The sequence below is a fragment of the Gadus macrocephalus genome, chromosome 12, assembly GCF_031168955.1.
Source record: "Gadus macrocephalus chromosome 12, ASM3116895v1".
Lineage (NCBI taxonomy): Eukaryota > Metazoa > Chordata > Actinopteri > Gadiformes > Gadidae > Gadus > Gadus macrocephalus.
The window spans coordinates 21,448,989-21,467,513 of NC_082393.1; the positions used below are offsets into that span (position 1 = coordinate 21,448,989).

An 18,525-nucleotide genomic window follows, 5' to 3' on the forward strand; every position below is an offset into this window, starting at 1 on the left:
GGCGTGGTTGTGGAGCCTTGAAGGGAGACACTCGATACAGGTGTGGAAGACTGACAGCTCTAGTCCAGGGCCGCCCTGTCTGTACTGACCAAGGCAGCCTGAGGTAACCCTATCGGGGCCAACACCGGATGAGTTGAATAAAACAGGTCAAATAACAGCACTACATTCAGTTATGGCTCTGCCCCCCTCTGAGCTCATCCACTTTTCATCCAACTTTGCCAGCACATCGATGCTGCCAACTCTTATGGTTTGACGCGTTGAGTCACATAGAAACATGAGAAACCGGCTCAAACTATACCTAGTGGTAATACAGGGTCAAGTGGCGCTCGGTCTGGAGGAAAATCCCCTCTATGTATTTTTATGTTATTATAAATGCACTGAGACCAATATAAATGATTATTACTCTGAAGGAGCATGCAGTCAGTGTTAGGCAGTTGGGCAGCTGCAATGATAAAGGCTAGTTTCTGGTCGCAAAGTATCCAACCGTTTTCCCCAGAAGAAATCAAATGTACAAAGTGTCATTTTAAATCAAATAATATATATGAATATAATATATATATAGATATATATATATCTATATATATATCCTAAAGGGCGTTTGGTGTTTTCCTTGTGTCGTCAGATAGCCTTTCTGTTGTCCCAGAACAACAGCGATAGACTCCAGAGTACAGTACAGCATTCTATTTTTATTTATTGATGACGAATTGTTGTAAAAAGTTCTTCTGTATATGAATAGAGTTTGAATGGATCACACTTAAGAACCCTTATAGGTATGAATATTTGATTCTCTTGTTTTGTTTATATGTGTAGTTGGGTAACCCGTGTACAGTATATAAGGTCTAATTTTTTGAATTTATTTGAGATATAATTTTTTTAATCCAAGTGCAACAGAGGATTTGAAATATATATATATATATATATATATATATATATATATATATATATATATATATATATATATATATATATATATGGGTGGAAAGAAAATCTTACTGGACGCTGTGTCATGCTTCGTATAAGCAGTGTTACTCCGAGTTATTTACCCCGTGGGCAGGATTAAACATCAGACATGGTCCGGACAACGAGGACAAAATGTAACCAGTTTACATTGTAGCATGACTTCTTCTTCTATGGTTTTTACTGCTGTACCATGACTGGGACCAGAGTGTTTGCTGCGACCAGCTCAACCTTTAACTTCCACTAGCCGTGGCCCGTAGGTCTGAAAGAAAAAGACAATGCACCCGAATTGACCTTTGCTCTCGTAAGCCTGGCCCAACATTTAAGATTTGAAGGGTTTTGAAAACCTCACCTCATACAAACTTTGACCTTATGTCGCCAGTCACATGCCTGTTCCCACTCTGCGCTGGGCACCAGTGCGTCCTAGTCTAGGGCCGAGGCAGCATGAGCCCCCCAAGGAACCCGATCCGGCGCTTTCAATCCATGGCTTTAATTAGCATAATGGTTAATGGTCTCTGTGAGATGACACGACGAAAGGACTGGAGGGACGGTTAAGCTGACCAAAATGTTTTTGTTTTTGTATTTTATGTGTGTATCCCCAGATGGTCCTCTATTAAAGACAATAAGCTAAATATTTTTAAAAATGGACAAAAAAAGAGGGAATAAAACCTATGATGTTGTTTTAATGTGAATAACACTGTGCTCATTTGGAACTTCCTGAACGCTCTGGTACTCAACGGGTTAAGAACAAAAGCGCAAGTTTGGACTTGAACTTCAGAGTCGATGTACTGTAAGTGGGCTGCATTTGTTTTATTTGTATTTTTGCCAAGTGTCACCATTGTCTGTACTATGGAGTGGCCACAGTCGCGCCTTCGTTGGCGGAATCTACACAAAAATGCACCGACCACGACAACCATTACATGCACGCGGCTTTTGTATGACATGGCTTAGCATAACGTCGGCTCCTCTATGCAAGTCACGGCTCCTTTCCTTTCATTCAACCTTATTATTTGAAACATATAGCTAACCGGCATGGTGGCTGTTGTCTGTTGGGTTTAGCCTGCTGGGGGGGGGGGGGGGGGGGGGGTAAAAATCAAACCAACGTCTAGCTCATGTTTTTAACATTAATCTGTTTCTATTAATCCTTCTACGGTTCCTGTGTAGACCGATCCCATGGGAGCATTCTGGGCGTTATTGCAAGGAGCAGTACCAACAAGGATTGTCTGGTAGCGTTGAGCTGTCCCAAGACGTGACGTAGGTGCTACCTCACATCTAAAGCTAACTGGATGCATCAAGTAATGCTGTAAGAAGGCTAGCAGCGACTGTGCTATCTCCATTTGAAGACCAATAGCGATCGGTGCAGCCTGTCCCCGACACCGGCAGCCATTTTTAAGTCCTCCACTGGAAATCTAACGATAAATAAAGGGTATAAAGCATATCACTAGGAAATATGTATTATCCAAACATGAAATGGTTGGTTAATATGGGCTAAGGAAGATTTTATATGCATCTTTTTTCATTTCTTTGAGATTTCTTTGAGATCTGGCTCCGATAACGGGATGTCCTAAACAATGGCTGCCCCTGCAGTGGCATGTTGCCCCGCCTCATAGGCCTGTGTTGACGTTGAGAAGAGCAGGGATTGTGTTTGTGTGTTGCTGCTGTGAGACAGAATGCTTTTGGTGGTGTACCGTTGACTTGACCCATGTGCAAGCTGTTTGTACAGTACATAACAACGCTAAGATGAGCTGAAAAAACAACAACCTAGTTTGCTTCTTTCCAAGACCAATAAAAAGTTATAACTGGACGTGTGTGTATGTCTGTGTGTACATTCAGTCTCATGCTTATTGAAACAAATGTACACATCATGGGCCACGTAGTTCATGTTCATGTTGGAAAATAACCGCAGAAAAAAATATGCGAGAAACTTTATTCCACAAAAGTGGCAAAATGATACAATATTTCACATATTATAAACACATTCAAAATAGATATAGAAAATGCACTGGGCTTATTTTCTACTGATTTGCTTCAAGTTGTTAGCCAACCCAACGGCAAAACTGTTCACAACCAGTGATCCCCTAGTCACACATCAGTCACATTTCAAGTCCACATGAACTAAAAGTTTAACAAAAAACTACATCTTTATCTGAAATATAAGTTCTGATAAAAATAAATATTAAAGCCGTGCACATTTTCTCTATAGGCCTATAATCGTTTTAGGATCTTCAGTTTGTGGAATGGGATCATCATGGTTACTCGGAGAAAGAGAGCGAGAAGGAGAGATAGAGAGAGGGAGGGAGGGAGGGAGAGAGAGAGAGAGAGAGAGAGAGAGAGAGAGAGAGAGAGAGAGAGAGAGAGAGAGAGAGAGAGAGAGAGAGAGAGAGAGAGAGAGAGAGAGAGAGAGAGAGAGAGAGAGAGAGAGAGAGAGAGGGTGGGGCCTCAGCAGAGGAAGCGAAGGTCACTCTTCCCACAGCCCACCTGGCAGCACACGGTGGTCAGTATGTTATTCATGTCCCGCCGGGTCAGCTCTGTGACCACGTTACGTCCCACGCCTTCCAAGCTGTCCTGGTCTCCTGTTAAACACATGGACATAAAGATACGCCGAGATGAGACGTGACGGTTCTGCGCTCCCTAAACCAGCCAGTGAATGGACTGCATTTATACAGCGCATTTATCCAAAGCACTTTACAATATCGCCTGACATTCACCCATTCATGCACACATTCGCACACCGACGGCGGAGTCAACCATGCAAGGCAACAGCCACCTCGTTGGGAGCAGTTGGGTGAGGTGCCTTGCTCAGGGACACCTCATCACTCCAGGAGGAGCAGGGGATCCAACTAGCAACCTTGCAGTTACCAGCCAACCCGCTTTACCTCCTGAGCTACTGCCGCTGCCCCCCCCACAGATAATACTACAGAATAGCATTGTCAAAAATGCAAGGGTAATCTCATTTAAAAGTAGAGGTTTTAATATATTTATGTTTCCATGTTCTGTAAAGTGCTTTGAGTGCCTTTGTAAAGTGCTAAATAAAAACAATGAATTATTTATAGTGTTAAAAGTGCAAGCTATATAATTATAATCAAACGCATCACATGAATTAACAATACAGAAGGAAAGACCAAAGGAAACGTACCGCCCCCTTTATGAATGGGTTCATTTGGCTAATTGATTGGAGGGTTTCTGTGTTTGCATTAGTTATCTGCTTGTGTATGGGCTGCAGAGATGTAAACATCCTGCCTTTATCATCCTCCATGTAGATCCTCCCGATTTCCCCACGTTACTTCTATGCCTCATGTTGATTAGCAGAACCAGATGCATACATGGAGTGCATGTGTGCGTGCTTGTTTGTGTGTGTGTGCATGCATGCGTGTTTGTGTGGCAGAGCAAGCCCCTGTGAGAGCAGGCCTCTCCATCAGATAATCATTTGACAACTAGTTTGTCTTTTGACCTAATGAGCCAGAGCAGAATTGAATGAGTGTGTCCTGGTGCCGGAGCAGATGCCTAGCTGCACAGCGGACACATGTCGGTCACTGGCCTGCTGTTCAATGGAAGGCCAGTGGGTGGCGCTTTCCTATAGGTAGAGACTAGTAAATACAAGGGTGATTGTTTGCTTCCTAATATCATTGCAACCCAGACTATTTTTCACTTCATCTTGTTATAACTATTTATTAGTGAATGTGTTTAAAGATTTTGGGTATTGCTTTTTTTTACAACAAGTACGTAGCAAATCATTTAGGAGTGGAAACAAATCAACATCCATCAAATAAACAAATCTACAAATAAAAAAACAGCAATGGTTTTCAAATCATAACAATATCACCACATCCTAAAAGCATTGCAAGGCACTGAGTCCGTTATCCTGCTTAGTTATCCTGTTTAGTGTCAAAGAGAGTCTGAACAATATAGGTCTTCTACATGATGTTAATATTGAACTTCAAAGCACAACCCAAAGTATACCCTGTGACATGGTATACTTTATATTTGTATACCCTGTATACAAATACAAAGTATACCCTGTGACATGGTATACTTTGTATTTGTATACCGTGTATACAAATACAAAGTATACCCTGTGACATGGTATACTTTATATTTGTATACCCTGTATACAAATACAAAGTTTACCCTGTGACATGGTATACTTTTGTGTTTATATAATGGATGAACAAGCAAAATTCAAACATGTGTAATCCTATCAACTCCTCTCCCTTAGCATCAATCAACCAGTAAACCCCCAGCGGTGTTCTTCCAGGGTGGGGGAGGAGGGGCGGGAGAGTGCGCCTTTGGGGTAGGGGGGCTTACCTTCCGTTTGAGACTCGGGCTCTTGGAGCAGGCGTCTCCACCGGGACCCCCCGCAGGTGTACACCACGGCCCTCAGGAACTCTCGACCGCACAGCTTCACCGCCTTCACCTGGGCCCCCGCCGGGCTCGCGCTGCACAGGAGCGCGCACAACGCCACCGCCACGACCAGTGAGCAACGCATGACAGCGGCTGGGGTACTTTGGAATACTCTTGCTTGTAGAATGCAGGTCCTCTCTCTCTGTCTCTGTAGGCTTGTCCGGGAGGCTTTCTTCTTCTTCTGTGATGGGGTTGGTCTGGTCTGCAGAGTGTGTGAGGTCGGACCGGTCTGTCCTGGTGCCTCTGTGCGGGGTTTATATATCCCCGTCCAGCTACCTATAGCAGGAACCGGCCTATTAAGAATCTTCTTAGCCAATCCCCTTTTACACACACACACACACACACACACACACACACACACACACACACACACACACACACACACACACACACACACAACCCCCCCACTCATCCTTACCGGCTTCGTGTAGTTAAAAATCTTTTTCCTTTTAATTTGTTTCCGGTCATCTCCTCCATCACCATTTGGGTTTGAGAGTCCTGAGAATAGGGTGTGTGTGTTGAGGGAAGGGGGGGGGGGGGCTAGCAGACAATCACATTACATGCGAGGGAGTGGGCGGTGCGGAAGGTGGCCTGGCACACAGACTTTGCCGTGATTACGCCGTTCTAACGGCCTAATTGTGCTGACCTTCTCCCGACGGCGCGCCGTCTGAATCACCGCGCGGTGAATCCTCTCACGATGTCAGGGAGGGGTTCTGACCGCCGTGGAGCTCCGTTTGTTAGAAAGAGACAGAGTCAATGTTGACAATCCATCATGCTGGGTCGTTAAGGTGGTGTTGATGGTGCTGCGGGGGGGGGTTCATCAAATGACTTTATCGCTGGAGGTCCCACTGACGTCCTCACTTACATTTTTATATGCTTGTATGAGGGAGGGTAGTCAACAATATGAAGTGCTTGGCCCTGTTTGAGAGTCTCTGAACATGGTCTCCGCAAGTGTGTTGTAAAGACCCTGACACACCAAACCAACGTCAAAGAACCAGCAGTGATGAAGACCAACTGGTGCGTTGCCCTGCATCGTCTGTGCCGTTGCCCAAAAGTTGCACTTGAACACACCGCAAAAAATAGAGCACAGCCATCGGTACTGCACCTCTGTGAGAGGAAATACCTCTCCCTTACAGCCGGTGATGGTCGTCTGTATTCGTCTTTCAAAAGGGGACACCGGAAGGCGGATACACAAATCAGCATTTGCCGACCGTTTCACACCATTCTTGCACAGCTCCCAATAAAGCGACACTTTACTACATAGCGATCAATAATTTGAAACGTTTCCCCCGTGCAAATAAATGAACCACATTCAAGAGGCACAATGTTTCATAGGAAGAACGGCACAACTACATGAAACATGCGTGGATGTAATTTTTTTTTAAACTGACAACTGAATTGAAATAGCAAGAGACGTTGTTCCAGTTAAAGTTTTTCAGCTCCACAATTAAGTTGAAGTTTATCAGGGTAAACACAACAGCAGTGTGAGACACTGGAGCATCACGTCTTCTTTTAGTTAGGTTCCGATCCAAGGACGCAATGGTCAAGTCAGATGTACTTTTGAAACGTTCAATTCTTATTTCCACGCTTTTTTCATTTAGTTGTGTCGTACTTCCTATAATAACATTGCGCACGCAGTGCAATGTTAGAAGTGCACTTATGGAATGTGGTTGTTTCTGCATGCACTTTAAGTTAAACAACAAATATGCAAATTGTTTTTTTTAGGCAAAACAACAGGAAATAATTAGATTCTCACTATAGCACTGTCTCAGGAGTAACGCAGTCAGCCATTAGGGGCCACCAATGACAGCGTTTTAAAGGTTATCTGGGCACGGTTGAATGGACTTTTAGCTAATGTTAAGTGGATATGTGAAATGATGAATGATCAGAGGAAGTTGAGGCATGAGACAATCTTTTTGTGTGGCCTTTTGACAAAGTCGTTTGCTGCTTTTCGCACACGTTTCTCTTCTCGTGCATTGATTTAGCTTAAACTGGACAGCCAATTCGAGTGATTTCTCTCACCGACGTCCTCTGAAAAAACAGCAGTATAAGGCAGACTAGTGCTTATGGTGCGGGACACACCGAAGAAACTAGGGCCCCAAACGGCCCGATATCGTCAGAGGACTGACCGTCGGTGTGTCAGGGCCTTAAAAAGTTGGTGTGATTTCTTTGGTGTGGAAACTGGAAGAATAAAAAAAAGAGACTTGTAGTCCTCCTTCAACCTGTACTCTGACTTCATGGGCACGTGCCTTTCTTCATGCGTTAGTGCATTTAACAAAACACTCGCCCATAGCCACTAGACTCCTGCGTCTATGAGAATATGTGCAGAGTGCCTTGATTACACTGAACACTGTTGCTGATTTCGAGGGGCAATGTACTCTGAAATCCAAAGCAGGTTTTATTGTTCATAATACGATACACTTTCTTATACCCCAAGAGGAAACTGGGTTGTTCAACCTGCATACAATCAAGCTGGCTTGATCACAGCTCAGTTTACAAAATGAAGTAAAACCTTGTGAGAAAACCTTTAATGTTGGTGATAAATCAGTAAGAGGCTTAAAGAAATCCAAGGATGTAATTTTGGTGTTGGATGTTTTAACAGCGGAAGGCACAAATGACTTCCTAAATGATCTGTGGAACATCGATGCTTCATAGGACAGCCACTAAAAGCAGTTGTCAGGTTAAAACATTGACTATGCAAATGGGTGGCTGTCCTGTTCTACCATTGCTTGCTTATGCTTTTCTTACTTGCTTATGTATTGTGGTATAGTTTGTATTCAAATAGGGTTATGACAGGAAAAGCATTGCAATTTACTATATGACTCAATTGTAGTATTGTTAAGAAAGCTTAGGTAAGGTATTGGCACCTAAAACAACAAAGAAAACAAGTGACAAAATAATGCTATTTTTAACAAATAATATCCACATACCGGTATGCCGCTGTTAAAAAAGGAAAAACAAGGCTTTTTTTAAATGTTTACAGAAATGAGAGATATGGACAGATAAAAATGGGACTCTGATGGGAATGCTCATCATTTTCGGCAGAGACAACCCGTCTCTCCGGAGACAACCCATCTCTCCGGAGACAACCCGTCTCTCCGGAGACACTCCGTCTCGCCGGAGACACTCCGTCGCCGTTCTCCAGAGATGAAACATTACGGCGAGTCACTGGATTAGTGTGTGTGTTCGCGTGTGTGTGTGTGTGTGCGCATGTTTGTGTGTGTTCGCATAGGTGTGTGTGTGTGTGTTCGCATATGTGTGTGTGCATGTGTGTCTGTTCGCATGTATGTGTGTGTGCGTCCGTCCGTCCGTACGGCTCACAGCTGCTTCGCCAGAGAAGAGTTAATGATGTCTTCCAAAGTGTCCTCCTAGATGTGAAGAATAAAAAGCAGATGAGCGGGCGTGTGTTTGTCTTGCGGAGGTCGGAGGTGATTATCAGGCATAAAGAGCTTGATGGCTGGCAACAGTGCAATAACAGTGAGAATGTCAATAAAGGGCAAACACAAGGCCGTGCCATGTGCCGTGTGCTCAGAGTGTTGTCACCCACGCACTTAGACCCGTCTTCAGTGTGGTGGCCAGGCGCGTCTAGACCTAGGCGATCCGTGAAGATCATAATATAGGTTTTATCACCATGATCATGGATTCCCCACCTTGGCCCTCATCTCATTGCTGTCCATTTCCTCTTGTCATGCGTATGCCTGTTGCATCCAGGAGAAGGGCGACTAACAACGTTTGTTCAACTGTATTCTCGCACACAGGACATTTGCCAGACTTATCATATCGTGACTGCATTCTCTGTACTCTACAGAGAACACTACATATTCATTACAGACTTTTAATTTATGTTACATTCTATGTTCACACAAGATGGAAAAAATGGATGGAAAATGGATTTAAACACTGGCTTCCTTGTCTGTCGGTTAGTTTACCTGATTGTCTGTTGGTTAGTGTACCTGATTGTCTGTCGGTTAGTGTACCTGATTGTCTGTCGGTTAGTGTACCTGATTGTCTGTCGGTTAGTGTACCTGATTGTCTGTTGGTTAGTGTACCTGATTGTCTGTCGGTTAGTGTACCTGATTGTCTGTCGGTTAGTGTACCTGATTGTCTGTCGGTTAGTTTACCTGATTGTCTGTCGGTTAATTTACCTGATTGTCTGTCGGTTAATTTACCTGATTGTCTGTTGTTAGTTTACCTGATTGTCTGTTTGTTAGCTCACCTGATTGTCGGTTGGTTAGTTTACCTGATTGGCTGTTGGTTAGCTCACCTGATTGTCTGTTGGTTAGTTTACCGTATTCTCAGTGGGTTAGTTTACCAGATTGAGGGTAATTTAGTTTACCTGATTGAATGTATAATAGCTAATAGCTAATTTACCTGATTTAATGTCGGTTAGTCTACATGATCGTCTCTTGGTGAGTTTACCTGATTGTCTCTTGGTGAGTTCACCTGATCGTCTCTTGGTCAGTTCACCTGATCGTCTCTTGGTCAGTTCACCTGATCGTCTCTTGGTCAGTTCACCTGATCGTCTCTTGGTCAGTTCACCTGATCGTCTCTTGGTCAGTTCACCTGATCGTCTCTTGGTCAGTTCACCTGATCGTCTCTTGGTCAGTTCACCTGATCGTCTCTTGGTCAGTTCACCTGATCGTCTCTTGGTCAGTTCACCTGATCGTCTCTTGGTGAGGTGACCTGATCGTCTCTTGGTGAGTTCACCTGATCGTCTCTTGGTCAGTTCACCTGATCGTCTCTTGGTGAGTTCACCTGAGTGTCTTCTCCCATGGTGATGTTCTGCAGCTGGTACACGCTGACCATCCCGGTGCTGTCCCCCACCAAGAGCCCATCGGTGTTGGCGGTGAACAGCACGGACGTCAGATTGGACCCTGGCTGAGCCGAGTACACGATAAGGGGGTCCAGGCTGGCAGAGGATGTAAGGCGAGCGTTAGGGGGGGTCACCGCGTGTGATCTCTGACTGAGAATGACACGTACACACTAGGGCTGAACGATTAATCAAATTCTTTTACAATTCAATAGTTAAATAAAGATGTTATAATATTAATTCAAGCATCAATTCATCTCAACATAGAGGCCTGGCCAAAAAGGAAAGAGCAGTTTATATGTTGACCGCTTCCAATGTTGTGTGGTCATACTATAGAATGATTTATTGATTGTTTAGTGAATAATACAGAACATAAGGAACTTTAAAAAGTAAAATCGCATGCTAAACTGCAATCACAAAATTGGTCGAAATAATCGCAATTACATTATTTCCCCAAATCGTTCAGCCCCAGTAGACACTCTGAGGTGTGGCGGCTTACATGCTGGATCCCAGGTCCCACACCTCCACCTGCCCCTGCTTGACGGCAGCAAACACGGTGGCCCGCCTGGGCGACCACGCTACGTCGTAGACGCCGCTGTAGGTGGAGGTGAGGTCCAGCACCGACTTGTTAATGCCCCGCCTCCACAGCCGGATGGACCAATCAGAAGAGCAGCTGAGGAAGACGTCGGTGCTGAAGGGGGACCATGTGACTCGGTGCACGGGTTGCTGAGAGAGTGTGACAAGCGTGCCAGCGTCAGTCATCTGTGTCCACCAATCAAAGACTTCCACTAAAAAAGACATGGCAGCACACCAATAGGGGCTCGGCTCACAGGATGCACAGTGTAGCCACCATGTTACCCCGTCAACTGGCATATGTCTGTGTGCCTACAAAGGATCTGAGATGGCTGGGCAAGGTAATCCTGTTAGAGCGAATGGAGGACAATATGAAGGAAGAGAACATCTTCTCCAATGCTCTATTGATTCACTAGAAAGATACATAGATAGGAACTTTATTAATCTCTCGGGAACGTTCCCCCAGGAAATTACACTTCCAGCAGCAGCAAACACCATGTTACAAATAGAATAAGAGTTAGAAACAAGTATCAATGTGCAAAAGTACAAAATGCAAAATGCAAAAAATATATACTGTATATGCAGGGAAATAATATACGAGACCAATATAGTAATATGTAGCTGTAGCCATCATTCTTTAGTCTTTTTGCAGACGTTCATGTTTTTGGTACTCTATCATCGAGATAATCATCAGTATAGAGACGATTGTGTGTACAATTAGAAATGGGTCTGCCGTGAAGCTAAGAAGTATATGTTTTTATTCAGGCTAAGAGATGAACAGATAGAAAGGTATGAATGATGGGGTGGCCCTGAAGGTCGAGGTAATGCTGCTCATGTATTGTCAGCTATTGCAGAAGCCTGGTCTTGTCTGATCTGGCAGTCTGCTGCCTGCCATACTGTGCATCCACCAATCACAGGTAGACATGTGCTTACATCGTAAACTGATAAGCTAAACAACTTTACGTCATTTAGAGTCTGGTTCTTTATGGCTTTTGAAGTAAGAGTCAAGACCAGTCCATAAAATTCAGTAAATAAATTAAAATCACATGACCTATGACATTACATAACCAGGTGGGTTGGTCGGCTTCAATGGATCACATCTATCTCCCGAAGCCATCCCCATATAGTGTGTGTGTCTGCTAGGTCTATAACCGTGAGAGGGTCGTACCGTGTGTGCCTGGTAGGTCTCCAGATACTGCTCGTGGTTGGAGCTTGAGCATGCATGGATGTTGCCCTCCTCGGTGCCCACAAGGTAGAGGCTGGATTCCTGTAGGAACAGCGGTAACGAGGTCAGAGGTCAGTTAGCTAACGCATCTACTTAATGCATAGCACTGCAGAGTACTGAAGGGGGGCGGCTGAGGTAACGGTTGGGGTTATGGCAGACTGTATTAAATGATGGCTGCTCGATTATGGGAAAAATCATAATCCCGATTATTTTGGTCAATATTGAAATCACGATTATTCAAACAATTATTATTGAATTTGAAAACATGTTGTATTTATTCAGCATGTCTCTCCCAAAAAATCGTTGTAATTGAGAACTTAGGAAATTTCGCCTTAAGAAAATACACAAAATGGTCAAAAATAAAATGTTCCAATCTAAAATAATATACAGATATGTATCCAGCTGTTCTGCCCTTTCTATAAAACATAAAAAAGCATAAAAAAATAAAATAAAAAAGTAATTATGTTAATTTTGTTATCGTTTGATGCAACAAATCGAAATCGCGATCAAAATTCACGATCCTGAGGGAGTCCGGGTGTCGACCTCCCGGAGGGAACTCCTCAATGACCTGTCTCCCTTAGGACCGGCTGCTTTGGATTCAAGCAGCTCCTATTAAAGAATAGCTAAGAGTATGAACGTCTTTAAACATCTTCAAACAAACTCAACGGTTAGACCCTCATAATGCGATTCAAATGGTGGGCATGCATGCAATCAATTACAATACTAAAGCTTTATATCACGATGTGACAAACGCATAAACAACGTGTCAATATGACTCCACTGAGAGACGATCTGATCGGGCAAAATTAATCGATATAGGATATTGGATGTGTATAAATGTTTACCACAGGATGGAAGTCAAAGCAAAGTCCGGGAGTGAGTTTGGATATGAATATGTCTTGGTTCCTCTCCTTCTCCCCAACTCTCTTCTTCTCCACAGCCGTCCTCTTTAGCTGCATCAGGTCTGCAGGGAACGCATCCACCAGAAACAGGGATATTGGTATATGATTCATATTATAAGTAGTCTTGTTCTAATTGTATTAATATGGTTATAGTTATGTAATTCTCTCTGTAGGGCTTTCAACAGCTGTGTGTCATGGGATACTATATCCACCTTGCCTGTTCGCTGTATGTCTAGCAATACGTCTAGGGATATGATATGCACTTTTATATACATTTCTCTATCGTGTGTATGATTACTATGGTGGGTTGTGGTGCCACTCACTCACCTGTGCAATCAAGCCTTTTGTGCTGGGTCCACTGGCTGACCAGGCCGTCCCCAGACACAGAGATGAGGACCTCCTGCTTCTCCTCCCTGGAGAAGCCCTGCTCCTGGTACGTCCAGCGCAGCTGCTGCAGGGGCCACACGTGCTTATGGACGTTTTCACTACAGAGAGAGAGAGACGGAGCGAGAGAGAGAAACAGACAGAGAGAGAGAGAGAGACAGAAGATAGTCAGTCGAGGGCGGGAATAGAGAAAGAAATATATTTTTGGGGAAAATGCACTTTGTTCCGCCTTCTCAGCATACAAACAAATATACTTCAACACACACACAAACACACACACACACACACACACACACACACACACACACACACACACACACACACACACACACACACACACACACACACACACACACACACATCTTTTCTAGTTTAATTGCACTTCACCTCTTTTACCTTTTTTTATCTTTTTATCTTCATATACTATACTATTTTTTTTTTTTGCATTGTTAAGGAGCGCTTGGGATACAAAAATCATTCATTCAATCATTGCCAGCTAGGACTGCTTTGTTATGTCGCGCATTTGACTAATGAAAGAACTTGAACCTGAAGCCCTCCTCACCTTGTGCCTGGGCTCTTCTCTGGGCTGCTGAGGTTGTACAGGGCGATGCAGCCGTCCTGCAGCCCCACGGCCAGCAGGTTGGGCCTACTGGCCGAGAAGTCCAGGGCAGTCACGCTGCTCTGGCTCCGGAAAACACACTCGGGCCACTGCAGCGAGCGACGGTCACAACGCGGATTACCACTCACTTTAAACCATGTCGAGGTTAGGGTTAAGGTTAACCCTTAACCTTATCCACCTAGTTTTGCAGTCCCTCTTACTCGTTCTCCAGTTTAACTGGATCCGTCCATTTTGTATTATCATTATTATGATGTATAATATTGTGTACTGCATTGACAATCGCAAATGGTTATGAAGCGGTACTTACTGTGATGTTTTTGAGGGACCAGCAACACACCAGCCCTTCCTTGCTGTCTTTGGAGTGACTGTAGCCCACAGCCAGGAGGTCCTGAGGAGAGGACACAAGCTGGGAGTAGCACACGGACTCTTGCCAAGGGGTTAAAGAGTCAAGATTCAATCTGGAGCTATTTATAGTCCTTCAAACAATCAAGGGTAGAAACAATGACAAACGTAGGATTTTAAAAGTACAGCTTTTGAACATATTGGTCACTATTCATTTAATTATATGATTGATCACTCATTCATAATTCTTTAAGGTATTCTTAAGGTGGTCCAAATCCTTTTCTTAAGGTGGTCTGAAGGGTTTCTTAAGATCATGGGCTCACCTGACACTTCTTGTTCCAGGCCATGCAGCTGACCTCGTGTCCGGTGGTGAGGTCACAGCTGAAGCCCCAGAGCAGCTCCAGCACTGGAGGCAGGGGGCTCTCTATTCTCTCCTCCCCACTAGGGACCTTTATCTTGGGCTTTGCCACACCTCCGTCTTGTTCTGAAAGCAGACAGTTGATGCTGATGAAGGCTACTGAGAATTCACCCATTTATTAATCAAATTTTAATTGACTGCCTCACACAGAACAGAACCCAAATTTAATCTGATGCAGGAAAACGCACATTAGCCATTCTAGTTTTACCTTAATCAGATTGTTACCCTAGTGTGCTCATCCTATGTTTTGTATTCATGAAGTATCAAGTATTGTATGTACATGCTGTTGAAGAGGAGGGCCATGTTTACCAGGTTCATCATTCAGTTCCAGTGCAGGTACGAGTGCAGGTAGCTGTCTGTATGCGGCCAGCCTTGGCTGGTAGATGTTTGCCAGGACGGTCCTCTCCATGACCAGCAGGCTGTGCCGGAAGCTCTCAGAGTTCAGGATTAGCGCCGGGTCTGGCTCGTCCTCCACCCGCACCAGGAATATCTCTGTCTCCATCCGTGAGCTGGCCGTGCTGGCTGGGAGACAGACAGACGTATGTCGCAGTGGACGACCCGGACTTGGCAGCCATAAGCGTGCGCAACTTTAGTCTACTCATTGTTCATTTATATTCAGACTTTTTTCATTTCATTGATTTGTATGACATCATTTCAGCAAAGACAGAATCGATTCTAAATGTATTTATTTTTGAAAATATGATTCTTCTTTTCTCCAGTCATTACGTTAAATCATCACCAAACTGATTTTCCCTAATCATGATTGATCCGTTCAAATCAGTGCTTCAAAACAACACTTCTGAGCATGGGTGTACTGTTGTCCACTGGAAGGTCAACAGATCCTACCAAAGCTGCAGGTGTTGACCAGTGACGGGGTCTTCTCTGGTTCCCCCTGGGCCCCCATCGCAGCCTCTGGGAAGCCCAGCTTGTCCACCATGGGGTCCTCAGCGGGCAGGGTCCCCTCCTGATCACCACCGCAGAAGGAGTCGTACAGGTCCCAGACGGTTGCCATGGATGCTGTTGAAAATGACAATGTGTTTAGAGAAGTTCTTTGCTCTACCCTGTAAAAGGCATGGTGGATACAAACGGAAACCTGGCTGGGACGTGAGGCCGAATGTTCATTTTCAGATGTGAACTGTTCATGATCATTGTTAGATGTAGGAGGAATGATTAGGGATTTTAAGGTCATTTCTTAATTATTTATTTCCACATTCAAAAAAATAAGCTGTTTTCACCTTTTATATTTCTGTAAAGCCCAGATCTACCATTGCAGACATGGTAAGATGATAACCTGAATTGCCTTAAAATGTATCAACTGAACCCTCTAGAATAGATCCAGATTACCTAATGAAAGGGGGATGCATTTCAACTCTACCTGCATCCACCATGTTGACTTTGTCAGTCTGGGTCTTCTTGGTCTTAGACACTCCGTTGAACGTCTGCATCGACCGATCCATGTACTTATCATTGCCAATCCTGTTCTGGCAGAGCTCAGCATAGATGCGGTTTCTTTCTCTGATAGGGAAGAAGACGAGTCGATCGTTGCAATTCAATTAAAGAGCAGTTAACCAAGGAATACGTTCAGGCTCAACCCAAGCTTTTATGCCTTTAACTGTAGTGTTCACAGCTTTGGATAACTGCGCTGCATTACATTCTGTTTTAGATTAGCTTTTCCTGATTGCACATGGACATAATAGAGGACTAGTTTTAGCTTTTCATTTGACTTGTGTTCATAAACATGTCTATTTTTATACCTGGAAATGAAGCGTTATTTGTGTAATTTCCAGACTTGGACAAGAACCTGCAAGTGACCCTGGTGAATTTGTGCTAAACAGACTATGGACTTGGTTCTACAATGACCTGGGAGGACATTATTTTAGGGTAGGACATCAAACCAACCTAACAGCATCTGCATCCTCTGCATCCACCGACACAGAGACGCCAGGCATTTCCAAGAGTGTGATGGTGTCTGTCTCCGTGATGTAGCAGTCAACAATGTCGTCCAGCATGTCTTCGCTCCACTCCTCCTTCACCTCCTCCCTTTTCCCGTGGCACTCTGAACGCTCAAAGGAAAGGACATTCATTGAGAACCGCAATCGATCTCTATCGATGTGTACATGTTCTTTATGTGGTTAGGGATAGCCCTTTGTCTGGGATAATAATTGAGGTCACATAACGTAGAAATCTATAACAAAATAATACTGATGGTTAAAAATGTATAGTTAATTTGGTATATTGCTCTTATTATATTGTCAATCAAATCAAATCAAAATATATTTCAATGACAAAACTGTGGTATTACGATAACTCAATAGTTGACGTCATACCAACTAATATTTATTTGTTTGTGTTCCTGAAAAGTTTAGTCTATTCTAGCTCACTGACCTAAGTGGGTAATATGAATGTCTCTTTTTGAGGCAGGATCCTCAATGTCTTCAGTTAGGGACTCCATGGTGGACTGGCTTGATCTGGATACTGTGCTGCTGCCAAGGAAGGACCTGGAAAACAATACAAATCAATACAAATAATAGAAAACAATTCAAATAATTTAAAATAATTGAATACTGTTTAGATAAATAACGTTATATTAATCAACAACAGTGACATTTTTATATTTATACATTTTATCTTAAACTTTACCCATATCAATACGTCCTACAGTTTATTTTTATTTTTATTTGACTTCCAAACTGACACACCAAATACTCAAGGATGTACCATTCCCATTCATCCTCAGCAGGAATAATGCCCATTCATCCAACACAGCCTCTGATGACATGGAATTACATGAGCTGCTCACCAACCTGTCGGAGGTTGACCAACCTGTTGAAGGGCATCGAGAAACTTGTGTTGGCGGTTGACTGGAATAGAGTTGAGAGGAAATCGGACGAGGTGCCAGCAGAAGCATCGTTGGCCAAGATGTTCTTGTGTTTGATCTGGATGGACCCTGGGTCGGGTTGGAAGAGGAGCTTAGGGGTGACATCCTCGCCCTTTTCATCAAGCACCTGCAATAGGATTTGAAGTAACTTTTCATTACAATTAATGAATCGTAATGTAGCATTGTCTTGGCAGGAACGTGTATCTACATTCTTATAACAAATTAAACTTAATGGCACATTGTTGAAACACAGCGACACCAACTGCTGTTTTATTTTTTGGGACTCCATTGAGTTTTTCCCCCTTAAATAACTTATTTTGGTTTTTCGTATTGTATTACCTTGACAGTTGGTCTTGGGGTTTGCAGAGAACCTTTGTCTGAGGCCTTGCTGTCATTCAAACTGAACGTTACAATAGAAAAACACAAACAGCCATATTAGTTGATGGCATAGTGAGCGCAAATATTAAACATATTTGTTCGCAACCTATTGTAATGGAAAGACTATGCATACTACTAGCACTCACACAGACATAACCTGATTATGTTGTAAGATGTCAATGTGAACTTACGACGTAACCTTCAGAGAAGGCCTACGTTTCTTCAACATGCTTGCGGAGGTGGACATCTTGTTCAGTGTCTCTTATCAACGGACGAAGCCCGAGTTACTTTGTGAGGAGTTCGTTCGTTTGGATCATCAGTCTGGCTGTTGAACGTTGTCATAGCAACAAGAAGGGTCGGGTTGGGATGATGTGGAATCCACTGCCATCTACTGGCGTTAATTCGTTTTTCCTTGATACATTTATCTTTCACCTTTGTTTTCTATCCCAATATGTTTGGTTTTTTGGTCTGATTATGGTCTGGTTATTATGTCTGTGGGTAAGGAATTTTTACAAAATTATACATAACTTTTGATAAATGATAACGTTATAATTATAACGTTATGTTATACATAATTTTTTATGTTTATTGTTGTGATGGTCTGGAGAAAGAGCCACCCCAGTCCAGTAGGGGGCGGT

The 18,525-nt window shown here is 43.5% G+C and overlaps 2 protein-coding genes across 3 annotated transcripts; both read right to left on the reverse strand.

Moving 5' to 3' along the window:
* Nucleotides 1-2,867: 2,867 nt before the first annotated feature.
* On the reverse strand, nt 2,868-5,870 carry insl5a (insulin-like 5a). Its single transcript, XM_060066728.1, has 3 exons — nt 5,777-5,870; nt 5,263-5,634; nt 2,868-3,530 (listed from the first exon to the last, which is right to left on the reverse strand). Exons 2-3 carry the CDS (start codon nt 5,441-5,443, stop codon nt 3,397-3,399), a joined length of 315 nt encoding a protein of 104 aa, XP_059922711.1. The 5' UTR covers nt 5,444-5,634; nt 5,777-5,870; the 3' UTR covers nt 2,868-3,396.
* Nucleotides 5,871-8,569: 2,699 nt separating this feature from the next.
* Nucleotides 8,570-18,342, reverse strand: dnai4 (dynein axonemal intermediate chain 4). 2 transcript variants are annotated; one of them, XM_060068064.1, is made up of 17 exons: nt 18,079-18,342; nt 17,849-17,909; nt 17,455-17,636; nt 17,017-17,129; nt 16,531-16,687; nt 16,007-16,146; nt 15,478-15,648; nt 14,941-15,153; nt 14,537-14,697; nt 14,179-14,259; nt 13,815-13,960; nt 13,196-13,353; nt 12,812-12,930; nt 11,910-12,008; nt 10,668-10,894; nt 10,114-10,267; nt 8,570-8,726 (listed from the first exon to the last, which is right to left on the reverse strand). In XM_060068064.1, the coding sequence occupies exons 1-17, from the start codon at nt 18,132-18,134 to the stop codon at nt 8,676-8,678; spliced, it is 2,289 nt and encodes a 762-aa protein (XP_059924047.1). In that variant the 5' UTR covers nt 18,135-18,342; the 3' UTR covers nt 8,570-8,675. The 2 variants fall into 2 exon arrangements, with proteins under 2 accessions (XP_059924047.1, XP_059924048.1); XM_060068065.1 differs by lacking the exons at nt 17,849-17,909; nt 18,079-18,342 and having other exon boundaries at nt 17,436-17,518.
* Nucleotides 18,343-18,525: the final 183 nt, after the last annotated feature.